Here is a 14,131-nt window from a genome sequence, read left to right as displayed (position 1 = left end):
TTTCTATTGCCAGCAGCCATTTAAAACACCCTGGCCACAGGTAACACCACCACCATATATTAAATACACAGAAACAGTGCCTGTTTTCCAAAAGTTGAAGCTTCATTGTTAATGAAAAACAGTAATGGCAGGTAATGTGGTCACAGTGGCCCAAAAGGAACTGTTCTCAACACAGAAGCAGGAGGCCTGTCCACAGAAGAAACAGAAGTCATTCTCTCCGCGAGAAACTAACAAAAGGGGTCCAACAGGGGATTGGGTAAAGCCAAAGCCACCGGAGAGAAATACTTGCAGTTATTACAGTGCTAAAGTGAACAAACTTTACATGCATTAAATCCATAAGCAATTACAGAAATTTGCATTCTTGTGCTCAAAGAAGCCAAAGTATGTTTCAAGTTGTAAAACCAAACTCTTCAGAGCTATTTTACCATGTTGATACTAACTTGTGTTCTGATGTCAATGCAGAACACATTAATTTCCCTTCTCTGAATAAACATAAATTTCCCTTCCCTACTCTAAATAAACAAGATAGCATCTCATTAAAAACAAAAACCAAAAATTCAAACATCTCCACCAGAACCAAGCTGCCAAGTTTGGCTCAGACACTGCAGACCTGACGTAGCTGCAATCGTTCCCACAATGCTGTGTTCATCAGATTCAGGGCACCGACTGAAGACGCATCACTGGGATAACCCTCACTGTTTCTTTTCCAGGCCCCCCTCCCGCTCCACACACACACACAAATGGTTAAGTCCCGTCTATTTTAGCCCAGAAAAGTGCGTCAGAGATGTTCTCTTCCATCCTCACTGCCAAGTAACCTTCTGTCAGCTTTCAGCTCAGCAATCACACTAACTTCCTAACTAGTTTTCCTGCCCCAAGTCCTTCTCCTCTCCTCTCCACTCCTGTCCCCAGCAGATGCCCCACTCTACAGGGCTATCTGTGTAAGATAGTACTTTGATCATATTACAATCCAATTTAAAAACCTTTTATGGTTCCCCAACGCCTGTAGCACGTCCAGTCCTTAGCACAGAATTCAGACCTAATATTTACACGCCTGCTTCTGCACGCTCTAAGAGCAGGGTTTATATCTTCATAACCTCTGATTTCCATGCATACAGTAAATTTTCAAAAGTAATGAAAATGAAAATATCATTCCATCACCAGATCTGAAGTTCGGAGAGAAGTCATATTGCTGGACTGAGCTGGCCGCACTGTCGAAGCGAGGGAATGAAGCAGGAGGCCTGCAGGGGCCTTCTTTACGTCCCTGACCCCTAATCCTCATAGAGTGTAACATGTTTGTACTGAAGGTTTGCTGACTGTGGGAGTTTTCCGAACCGAAACTCAATTCACACCCTCACAACTGCAAATTTACACAGGTGATAACTAGACCAAATGCTTGAAATCGGGAACATCGAGTCTCAGCCTCGAAGGTGCCCTAGCAGCAGAGGAACCTGGGCACGCCGGGTACGAACCAAAGCGGTGAGGGGCAGTCTCCTCTCCGGCCTGGATCCTGACGGTTTGCAGGTGGATGAGAAAAGTAAGGTCAACCTGGAAGAGGCAACTTGAGCCAACAGGCCAGAGATGGAAAAGTAAACAGAACAGTAAGTGTCCAAAACAATTTAGAATCATATCATTTATGTCTTTCCAATGTATTGTCCTCAAAATACACGTGTTCACCAGTGACAATTAACAAAGATTATAAATCTGTATGTAACAAGCCCTCCTGTTTGTTGGATGTTACAAAGAAATAAAACTCTCAAATTCTGTATGAAAAGTTAAACCAAAAAAATTACACAGTGGTTTACAAAAATTAGTGCACTGGGGTCACTGGAATACAGTTTTCATACTTCCCTATCAGAAACCTCGAGAGGACGTACGTACTGAGTCTCGCACTTGATCATGTCATAGCAGCCTGTTCTCTTTAACTATCAGACTCACTAGGTGCCATCCCGTGTCCAGTGCCCAAGAGCTCGTTAATTACCTAAACTATATCTCCATAGGTCTTGTTAATTACCCGTCTCCTGTCTCAGAGGACCTTGTTAATAACTTGTACAGTCTCTCTAAAGAGGTCCTAACAACACATTAAAATTAAAGATGCTTTTCTTTTAGCACCTGTCAAGTGCTGTAAATTGAGAAATTTTCACATCAGTTTATTAGCCTACAGTAGTTTTTGTGGATTTTTTTTTTTTTGGCTTGTTTTCTTCTCTCACAGAGTCTTTCTGTATCTCAATCTCCCAGCCCAAAATAATAATAACTTAGCCAAGTTTGTCTTTTTTGTTACAGAGCTTTTTTTTGTTTTCAATTTTGAAGTCTATAAATATCAATTTGCATTAGTGAGTTAGCAAAAGGATGGCATGGTGGGTATCTGCAAATTAACCCATTGGGAAATGTACCAATTAATGAGAGCTATTATAATGAGTATTAGGATGACAAAGGGTAAGAAAGTTTCACGTAGTCTCTGCGGAGTTCAGCATAAAGTTCTAGTTAGTGGGAACTAATCACGCTGCATATTTCGCGTTCGCAGTCACTGTTTCATTGGACGCGTTCTGCTAATCCCTGGGCACCGATGGGTCAATGGGGCTGAAAACCATCTCAAAAGTTTTCGTTTTCTACCTCATAAATGAGGGTATAAATTTTCAGCTGTGTAAAAGATTTACGGCTTGCCATGAATACCAGGCAAGTTATCTTCAACACTAGACAAATATGAACAAAAAGCATTGCCATTAAAATAAGCCTTATGCGTGGTAAGGTTTATTATGCCAAAGAGAGGCCTTTAAACTTACACAAGAAAACAAATCTCCATAAGAAGCATTATATAAATGGAAGTTTTAAAACTAAGAATAGGATCTTTTCTTTAGGGTCATTTACTATAACTTTTAAAATTAAAATGTGAGCCTACAGTAAGCAGTCTTTCGTGTTTTATGTGCGTGTTATGTAACTTCATAATAATGATTACATGCTTTTAAGCCTATGGTGATTTTTTTGATTTGGGAAAATTAGAAACATATAGTCCAGGTACCCAATTTTTGTCACTTCAAAGAGAGGAATGATACAACCATAGTCAGAAGTTGACTAGTGAGGGAAGGAAAGAGGGGAGGGAGGGAAGTAGGGCAACCTGATCCCAATGGTCAAAGGTGTATCTGTCATGCAAAATTATAAAATATTAGTGATAAATAATATTTGATCTTGGACACTATTTCTGTACTGCCTTAAAAAGTAAATGATTGGCCTAAGTTCATCAGCTAAGTAAAAGACATGTTCTTTCAGAGCAAACACTACAAATGGAAATATATGCATACATGCTCTTAATAAAATCAATGATACTAAGTATAATACTATGAAACATTCAATTAAGTCATCACAGAGTGACTGGGTGTTCGCTACACAGTACTCACAACTACCACGAGGCAGAAACGGATGAAGGGAAAGCACGGTCTTTGTGCAAGTCAGGAACAGAAGGATGCTCCGCCCCAAATTCTCCAGCAACAATCTCTCTGGTGAGCCCGAGCTCTCTCATATAAACTCCTCTAACATCAAACATTAGCTCATCACACAGAGTATGCTCCTATTATTGGTTACATTATTTAAACTTCAGAATAAGAAATGCACAACCAACTTTCCCCTTATATTAATGAATTCCCTTAACTAGGCAGAGTTCTTCTGTCCTACCTGAATCCTGAGAAATAATTCATCTGCAGATGCCATTAACATTTAATAGTCAGACATTTCTGCCTAGTCTTCAATGCCTACTATAATCTAGATGTTTCTTAGCTAGTCAGTCAACTCTCATATTCCTCACCACATCTGTTTCCATCATCCTGGTCTTCCTACGGTGCCCTCTACCTTAGCTAGGGCCCTGTAAGCAAAGCTAATGTGACTCAGTTGTCTAGTCAACCACGAGTATACAAACTCCTGATTCCTACTCATCAATAAGTACTTACTGAACCCCTATGAAATAAATGATTTAATTCAGATCAGCAATGTTTAAACTGTCTGAGAATCAGCGGGAAGTTTTAAAAATGATTTTTATTTCAGGCCCATTCCCTAAAAATTCTAATTCAGCCTGAGGTAGGACCCAACAAATCATAGCTTTTCAAAGTTCCCAGGAGGCCCTGAGGCCTCATGCTGAGGACAGGTGCCGATCCAGGTTCTGTGGGGCACTGGAGAAGATCCAGCACCACTGGGAAGCTTACGTTCCCTAGTGACTGGGACTAAGACCCAGACACAATCAATGTGGCTTGGCAAACACGTTCCTCTGCGTCAGCAGATATCCAAAGAAGGGAAACATCACATTATTGATCAAGAGAGAAGTACAGAGCTTTTAGCATCAAGGGTAGATGGGCTGAGGACACTCAGGTAGGATAAGGGTACATTCTACCACTGAGCCAACGAGTGGGGATGGGGAGTCTCACAAAGGCCTCCGGGTGGAGAGGTAAGGAAATTAACCCACTGAGAACAGAGAGATAAGGAATAGTAAAAGAAAAGTTGTAGTTAAGAAAAGCCTAAAATATAGTAAGTCTTAAAAAGCTGAAGGAAGGGTTTGGATTTGGTATTGCAAATGAGTGGTTCTTGGCTTTTTTCTAACTAGGCTTTCTTAAACAGAACCAAAGGGCCCTGACCGGTGTGGCTTAATGGGTTGGGCATCAGCCTGCAAAGCAAAAGGTCACTGGTTTGATGCCCCAGGGTCAGGGCACATACCTGGGTTGAGGGCTCGGTCCCCAGTCATGGCGCATGCAAGAGGCAGTCAATCGATGTGTCTCTCTCACACTGACGTTTCTCTCCCTCTCTTCCTCCCTCCCTTCCCCTCTCTCTAAAAATAAATAAATAAAATCTTTAAAAAAACTCATACAACAGAACAAAAGGTACTATGGCCCCGTGCCCTAAGCCCTAAGCCCTAAGCGCTAAACAATAATCATGCTAAGTGCTATAATAAATAAACAAAAATTTCAGTAATTTAATACTCTGAGAATTCATCATTCAGAGAAAGTTCAAGGTTCAGCTGGTATCCGGGGTCAGGTGGCCTCAGGGACCCAGGTTGTTCCTACCCTATGAATCCTCTCAAAGGTCTCCACTCGGCTAGTACAGGGTTCAGCGAACTAGTTCTGTTATATTTTGGCTTTGCAGGTCATAGTCGATACTACTCAGCGAGCACAAAACGAGCCATGAACAAATAGGTGGGCTGTGCGCCAACAAAATTTTATTTACAGAAACAGGCAGCAAGGCAGACTGGGCTCCCCGAGTCTTGCTTGCCAGCCCCCCAGTTTAGGGTATGGAGGAAGAGAAACCACGGTATTGAAAAGGGCACAAACATCTAGGTGCATTTGTTTTTGGAAAACTATATACTGCTGGTGTGAAAAAGCATGACTTTACACATGGTGGGCTTCACCACACAGCTGATGAGTTGATTCTGGTGATGCTAAACTACCTGTGATTTATAAATGAAAACCAAGAGTAGAAGCAATCTTCAAACGCAGACAACTCAAACCAGTAAAACGATGCTCATTTCAAATACATTTCCATGTACCTTTGTGTGTGGTAGGAGTTTTGCAGCGTGCCAAGTGTTAGCATCCAGGCTTCTCAGCACCGGTTCCTGCAGCAAATACAGAACTGCGCACTCACCACACCCACCTCCGCTCCCTTGGAGTCAGAGCTAAACGGCATTTCTTAGCTGGCTGCACCCAAGTTGGGATATGGCTGAGCTCTGGCCAATGGGACATATGGGAAGCGCTACACACCACTGCCAGGCCTGGCTTACTCAGAGATGTCCCGCATGTGATCCTCCACTCTCGATCCTCGCCAGGTAACCCTGGAGGCCATATATTAAACGGGAGCATCACAGGAAGGAGGAGCCTGGCTCCTGAATTACTGTGTGGAGCCAAGTACCTACTTCTCTCATCCCCCTTTCAGTGAATTAGGTTGTGACAACAATAAATCTCTACTGTAATAAGCCATCGACATCTGGGGTTGTTTATTACAGTTGATAACCTATTCTAAACAATACAGAGTTCTTAATAAACTCCAGAAAGGTGCTGTTTAGGATATGAATATTAAATTTTAACAGTCCTTTAAAACTCACTCGGACTTTCAGTAACGTGGTCACGTAACGTGCTGCACATGAAAATGCACACATCTGCCTTATGGATCTGTTCTCAGTCCTTCCGAAAGATGTCCGCAGCCCGCACCGAGCTGGAAACAGGAGGCTACGGAGGTGGAAGAGGTCCTTTAGGAAATCAGTCAGTTCTTCTGTGGTCACTGATTAAAACATGTTTCTCCAAACCCAGCATCATGCTGGGGATTGAGGGCAGAAAGATGAATGAAACACAGGCGCTACCCTCAAGCTGATCGTGGTGGTGGGAGGGGAGAGGGAAGGGGCTCCCAGTGAATAATGGGGTGCCACGGGAAGTAAGCCAGCTAAGAAGCAGCTGCAGCACAGGACCAGCCACCGCCCCTAGTGGAGAAGGGGAGGGTTCTCAGAGGGGCCTGGAAGAGGACAGAGACTGAGAAGTAGCAACCTCAGGAAAAGCGTTTCAAAGAGCCCCGCCCTCTGTTGAAGTCACCCCACAAAAAGCCTAACACGCTTCCTTCATCAGTTCTATGCAAGACCGTGGGTCCACTCCAGGAACAGACGCAAAAGGCAGCGTTCCCGCGACTTACAGGGTTTCTTCAGGGGGACTTAACTGACACTAAGGAATAAAAACTCTAACGTCTAAGAAAGAGTTCCTCAGCACTTTAGACTGTTCTGGCATAAAGGGACTTCTCCTACTGGAATCGTACACATCACTCCTGCAGAGGGTAATAACAGTTCCTGGGCACCGGCAGACACAGGTGAGCCAGCTGACTCACCAAGAACAGGACCCAGCTCCACAGCCTCCCGTCTCCCCCTCAACTCTGTTCAGCATCCTCACCAACTCCAGTCACAAGAGTCCAGGAAACTGCGGAGAGGCTGTTAAGCACTACTGGAAGAAAAATAATCCCCAGCACGGATCCTCGTGACGTGAGTCCAAAGCTTCAAAAGTGCATTCGGGCTCGATGCGAGTGTGAGAACTCTAAAATGTCCCATCTAAGGGAGGGGCGGTCCTGGGAGCGTAAACAGGGGCTGCTGTTACGTAAAGAGGAAGCCGCCTCCAAATCCCACTCAGGATGGAGCTGCTTTCCCAAAATGGGACTGCACTCTCTCTTCCTAGATCTAGTCACAGTCAATCTTATTAATTAGAGCTATTTTATTGCAAATGCTTTAAATTCACCACAAAGGTGGTTTCTGATACAATGAGAAAGAGTAGCCCCCAAGAATCTACACATTTCTGTCCACGTCATTTCTGGCATCTCATAGAACATGAAGATGAACGAATATTTAAAAAGTCTTCAGATTTAAAAATCTATTGTTTTTTTACATGCCTGCTGTCATTTTATACATATAACATGAAACAGCTCTAATTTTGATAGAGAATGCATCAATATTGAAACAACCCAAAACAAAGCCTAAATTTCACAGTGTCATACTCACTTTTGAAATCCATGGCAATCCATGTAAATAGCCCAAGTATAGGGCATTTAAAGGTTTGAGGATATCTATTTTCCCATATGCTGACATAATTTAAAAACATTATTTTCCTACCATTTCCCATTTTCTTTGACTCTAAAATAATACAAATTACCCAATCTCTAAGTTATCTTAGACAGTTGTTTTCAACAGTCTCCTTCAAAACAAGTTTAATAAAGGAGGAGAAAAAAGCAAATGGGTTCCTACCTGTAATGTAGGAACTAATGCAACATGTAAAGTACACTATATAAAGTCCCAAAAGAAAATATTTCAGAACAGCATATCGAAACTATGGACTCCTTAATAAAATATTAATGCCGTAAGATAAAAATGTATTTCTCTGGAGTATAGTCTGCAGAGAAAACTGACCGGTACTTTCTAAAGCCGCAGCAAATACCATTTACTGCTAAGGGAAAACCAAAGAAACACACACCTGCCCTCGGAAAGGTTTAAGTGAAAGTTTTAACATGCCCTTACGTCACCGGAGAGGTGGGAGCGCGCAGCCTGACGGGCGGCCGTCATATGAATCCTGTGTTTACAGGGGGCGAAATAAAGTGCTGTTTTCAAACACAACGTGAGTGACAGCGTGTGAAACAGAAGGGCAGCTGACATTTTGGGGGTTCCCTGTTTGGGGCCTGGCTTTGTGCCTTGTACTTAACTTATCGTTTATCGTCACCCAATGCCACCAAGTAGGAATTCTCTTCCTGGTTTCACAGGTGGAGACGCTGAGATTGACAGAGCTCACAGAGCTACTGAGCCGGATTCCCCCCCAGTCTGTACACATTATTGCCTCGAGAAAAAACCTCTGATTCACACGGCAAACATTCTACCATGCACTGCTATGATAACTGCTTAAGGCTGCAATAAATTCATCTTTTCCCGTGTTTGAGGTTTCCTTAATTGGCTATTCCATCGTTCCCTTCTGCAAAATCCATAATCTTAAAGGCATATAGTTCCAACCTGTACCAAGGAATAAGAAAAGCACCGTTATACACATAACTGAGAACTAAGATTTTGAAAACCTTTATCATAATAGTGATTATGTCTATAACTATAAATCATTATACAGATATTCTTTGATGTATTTATAGTACCCATAGGGGTCCCTGAGTTCCAATAAACACTCACAAACAAAATGAGTTCTACACTGCCATTTGATAAGGACAGTTGACATCTGCTATGAAAGCCATTAATACCTACGCCAGTATTTCTTAAAGAATAGCCCACGGGCTGCTGTTGGTCCATTAACCCTCCCCAGACAGCCTGCACACTAACTCCTGGAAAGCAACACACGCAAACACAACACACCTCCCCAGTTTCCGGTTTGACTGAACAGCCACTGGACTGTGTCACCACGTCCCATCAAAAGCCCTTCTCTCCATTAGTTTTGGTGAGTTTCTGGCTCACCTAAGTACAAATACAGGGTCCAGCACAGGTAATGCCCCTTTTTTATTACACAAAAATCTTCTATTACAAAACCCCCACCTCTGTAACATAACAGTGTCACACTCAAGCACGCCATAGGACATTTCAGGTGAAACGGTCAAATTAAAACCATAAATGAGCACCCACATCACCCTACCAACCACACTCAAACAGGCCTTTCTTCTGCTGGACCCTGTGGACTAGGGCAGGGATTAAGACTCTGTCGTCCTTCTGAGATAAAAAGCTCAAATCCAAACACGTATGCAACACCGTCTGACTCCACAATTAACTATAAAAATAAGAATTTTTTCAAGTAAAACCAGAAAAATTAGAACATTCAAGTATTTTTAAAAAGGGTATTTGATACATTCAAGCACAATATTCTTCAAAACAGCATGGCTTCGCCCGTGTTAAGCTTACCTTGAAGATGGCATTATATTGGAGGCCCTGAATTTTGTTGTAAACGGATTAGTTGACTCGTAATCAAAATAGTCCTGCCGATTTTCACTAAACGCATTAGGTGATTTCAAGTCACAAGGGCTACTGGCCGCCCCGTTGTTGAGTTTATCAGACCTTCTGCTCTCCTTTTTTCCAGTCACCCTTTCAAACAGGCTGACTTTCTCCCTTTTCTCTCTCTTATTTTCTTTTCTTACTTCAATGGATTTTGAAAATAAAGTCATGTTGCTGTCCCAGGATTCGCTGCTTTCTTCAAATGGGTTTTTCTTCCTTGGCAGTGTCGCAAATTTTTGGGGTAATGAGGCAGTCACATTGGTAAATGGGTCACTTTGTCTTCCGAAAGACGACTCGCCTTCATCCACGCTGCTGTCGGGTTGGCTCATTTTAGAAGTATCAAAGCTTAATGTTCTTCTGTGTGGAGATCTGAGACTTCCTGCAAACAATTTTGCAGTCGGCACATAGTCAGTGACACATCACATCACACGAGGTGACACATTATGTGCGCATGCTGCTGCTCTTAGAAGGCGAGCCATTAGCTACTTCAAGATTTAACTTTAAAATAATCAAAGACAACAACCCTAAAATGCTGAGGGATAGCACTCCGAAGTATCAGGCTAATAATAATTAGTATACGGCTAGAAGCAAGCACATAAACAAACCCTAATGTCAAAACTAGAGGCTCTGCTGGGCCTGCCAGTGCTATAAACCCTCAAAGACTTTCCATCGTTCGCATTACACTGACTTTCTTACAGTACTTCTGAACATGGGTCTTTCCCCGGGAACTTTCCGATTAAATGGAATATTCATTTATGCTTCAGGCTCCAGGCAGGAGCAACAGCAGGGAAAAAAAATGAGCCAGGCTATGAGAAGTGACTAAGACTCATTTTTATTATCATCTAATAATATAAATACAATACTGAATGCAGACAGGCTCTGCCTTTAATACTCCTAACAATTCTGAGAAGAGTAGGTACTCAATAATATTGGATCACTCAGTTTAGAAAATACTACTAAGAACCTGTAATTTTTATTTTCGAATTTTAGAAGCTGAACTTTAACGATTATAAAGGGTATCTCGGGCCACTGAGGATGCAAGTAGAAGGAAATGTGTCACTTACCACTTTCGGGAACCGCTCCAAAGGAATCTACCTGGCGGCCGAGAAGATGCGTTTGGCCAATGGGGCCAGACTTCAGCTTCTCCGAAGACACGTGGGTCCCAGTTAAATCAGACATTGAATGTGCTGAGGAGAGTCGCTGAGGACCCAGAAGGAAAGGCTTTTTTGGTTTGGATTTCATCTGTATTTCAGCGCTTGGAAAGTCAGAATTGGCATCAGTCAGGTGAGAACTTGGAATGATGGCAGAAGACGTGTCAGAAAACGCCCCGTCGCTTTTCCTCCCTTTCACCTTGTCCTTCAGCTTTGCAAAGGGGGACCTCGTCTTGTCCTTCACTGACAAGTCAAACATGCTCGCCGTCATGTTGTTCCTCATGAACTGAATATTGACCTTTATCTCACCCCTGCTTTTGGCTCTTTTTCCTTGTTTGGACTCTAAACTAAACCACCTTAAAGAGAAGGAAAAACTGGGTTGTAACATGTGATGAAGAGCGGCTAGCAAGCTTCGCTGTACACAAACAGCTTCTTAGGCAAAGCTCTCGCACGCGAGGGCAATCTGTGCACCGGAGGAGACCGCGCCGGCGGAGCACTTCTGCTTCTACTCGTTGTTTAGTTTGTAAAGACTTACCGCTGTCTCTGGGACCGGACATATACTAAAGAAGTGGGCCTGTAGTAAGTCTGAAAGGTTTTCAGATAATGTTTTCTTCCATTACTTGCAAATCATTCACATCAAAACTCCTTACTGATGAGGGCTATTTATTATGTTTCCATCTGGGAGAAATGTTGCTAATTGCCTATAAACATTTTTTAAAGTTAAACGATACTGAAGTACAGATTCCGAAAGAATTCATCAATACAAACTATGATGGGGCACTATAAAATGATAAATGGCCATATTTTTAATGAAGCAATAAATATTTAGCTTCATCCAAAAGTTTCTTCTGTAAAAACTGTTACAAGAGTTTTGTTAATATCGCAGCCCACTACATGTAGTTTACTAATTATAAAAATTGCATATGATGTAATTTAGATTAGTATAAAATGGGTCAAAAACTTTTCCTGAATAAAAAATGCAAAATGAATAAAATGCAGGAAGTGATAAATAGTAATAAATCTCATAAAGAGTTTTCAAAGAAAAAAGTATAAATGCTTCCTGTTACCACCTTTGTTTCATTTACTATTGCTACTGTGACAATACTGAATAAAAATTATTTTAATAGGAGCCAAATCTCATAAACTTAGCCATTTTGCTGTATGACATTGCCCATTGTTAAATGATGTATAAGAAACAAAGTTTATTTTGCTTTTGTTCATAGTATTTTTATCCATGAGAAAGTCTCCAGTTGTCAGTGTTACAAGTGGTCATTCTATAGGGCAAACAGCCAAAAAAAGAAAAAAGAACAAGAAAACCCAAAAAACAAAAACCACCCTGCAAAATCAAGCCGAGCAGACAGTTTCTACAATGTTTCCACATTACTTAACAATGAAGCAGAATATCCATACCTGCAGACGACTTATTATTTAAACATAGCTCTAATCAAGTGTAACGAATTTTCTTAGCTACAAAGGAACTCAGATCTAATTTTATATTAGTTCTTTCCCTCATTGTTACCAACAGGATATGCCGGAAGAAGGTACATTTACTATATATCACGTGGAGGACTGGATCACAGGTCTTTCCAGGCAGGAGGAAAAACAGGCACATAACAATACATATATCAGCTACATCTTAGCAAGTAACACTCAAAAGAAGTATTTTCTTGATTAATTTGGAGCAATTCAATCAAGTAAGATCTAGCTGCATCAAAACAAGCAACTTTTTTTAAAAAAGAGAATATTTTAAAATAGAAAGCGTTAACTTGATTTACTCTAAACTGAGGAAATCCTTTATCTGTGGCAAAGGGTGAAATCTGCAGATGAGAGACTAGACGTGACAGTGATGAAGTCTGTGGAGTACAGCACCTTGAACACAAACCTGAGCACTTGAACAGTCTGGAAATGGAACAAGGTTACATACACAGTTACAGACTTAGTTTTGGAAAATAGAGCCATTTTCAATGGGCGAGGAATACTGCTGATGAATGGCACTACAGAAACATTCTGTGACATCTCAGGCTTTACAGAAAATAGATGAATACGCTTTGTACCCAAAACAAAGCAAAACAAACAAACAAAACCCAAGCCTGTAGGATTTCCACGTGTATAACAAATCAAAGAAAATCAGGGGAAAAAACCCCAATAACCCAATAAATGGAAGGGAATGAAGGTAATCAAAATTCACAGGATTTTACAAATAAGACCAAAGGCATCATCTACTTTAACATTCTTGTTTCAGAGATGAGGAAAATGAGGCACAGATAACAGAAGTAACATCCAATGTCAGGTTAAAGTCAGTAAGAAAAATATCCAAAGTTGATGGATAACATCTGCATGAAAACAGAAGTTCTTTCGTATGTGATGAACCAAATATGTTAATAATATTAAATGCGTAGCTGTGCATTATTACAGGACACTATTTAATCAGGAGGCAGGACAGCCAAAGAAGAAGGCAATGCGGGTTTTCTACTGCCACAGTGTAAGGTCCATGAGGATAGTTTGCCTTGCGCTAAATAAATGTTAACTGAATTATTTCCAGAATTGTATCCTTAAAACAACCAAGCTATAATACACCGTGGGTGCATGTGGATGTGTTTTGCAGGGAACACTAAAGACTTAGATGAGCTTTATAGAATAAAGCAAGTCAGTGCTTGAATATAAACTGTAAATATCGTATTTTACCATCTTCCTCCCATCCCCATCCAAAAAAACTGCAAACAACTTTAAGTATACTAATTTAAAATACAGGCATGACAAATACCTTAGCCGTCTTGTTTTGAAAGTGATATAACAGGGAAGGCTTAATGAGACCTTCAAAAATCATCCCAGAGATAAAACTTGTTTTCCCAGGCTTCAAAAAGATAGAATGAAGACGCAGCATTTGGGGCTTAGTGGATTAATGCTGATTTTTTTTTCACCTCTTGAGTGCTGGATTTAAACTATATATGGCCTCTGTTCAGTTTTTAGTGGGCACAGGTCCATGTTCAAAAACCACCACACATGTGGGAACTATTCCCAAGCAATTGGTGCTGTGTGGTCAGGAACGGGACAAGATTGGCAGTAAGGGTGCCAGAGGCCAGGACGCAGGTGTACTGCAGAGACGCACACAAAAGTCCTAAAACCAGCATGTGCTTGAGTCATACCTAACTCTGGGGACTCTGATTGTTATTACTTTTCATGAGCGTTAAAAAAAAAAAAATCAACATCACCCACTTCTGTTGTAAAAAAAAAAAAGAAAAGAATCAATAGACATTACATAACAGCATGAACAATTTTACCACTCTATTATTAAACATTGTATTATTTCCTTAAATCTCATGCCAGAACCAACCCAGACACCCATTAAAGTGGGAGATACAGAAGTTCCCTTTCTATGCTCCACTCAGTGTGTGCCGGTCCAGACCCCTTCCCCCACTTCTTAAAAGAAAAAAAAAAGGCATTTAATTTAAAGGTATAAAAATAAGTTAAGTAACAGTTTTAGCTGTCACATTTCTTGGCCTATCAT

The 14,131-nt window shown here is 41.2% G+C and overlaps 1 protein-coding gene across 2 annotated transcripts in view; it reads right to left on the bottom strand.

The window, feature by feature from the left end:
- RAB11FIP2 (RAB11 family interacting protein 2) overlaps window positions 1-14,131 on the bottom strand; it is a 38,293-nt gene that overhangs the window by 20,789 nt on the left and 3,373 nt on the right. The window contains exons 2-3 of one of the 2 annotated variants that reach the window (XM_045191416.3): window positions 10,537-10,727; window positions 9,383-9,851 (exon numbers count right to left, since the gene is read on the bottom strand). In XM_045191416.3, the coding sequence (XP_045047351.1) occupies window positions 9,383-9,851; window positions 10,537-10,727 (660 nt within the window). Of the gene's footprint in view, window positions 1-9,382; window positions 9,852-10,536; window positions 10,980-14,131 lie in introns of both variants that reach the window. The other variant, XM_024555561.4, reaches the window with a different exon arrangement.

The sequence above is a fragment of the Desmodus rotundus genome, chromosome 4 (assembly GCF_022682495.2).
Source record: "Desmodus rotundus isolate HL8 chromosome 4, HLdesRot8A.1, whole genome shotgun sequence".
Lineage (NCBI taxonomy): Eukaryota > Metazoa > Chordata > Mammalia > Chiroptera > Phyllostomidae > Desmodus > Desmodus rotundus.
The sequence above is the reverse complement of the archived record's forward strand: the minus strand, read 5'-3'. Positions and strand labels throughout refer to the sequence as shown.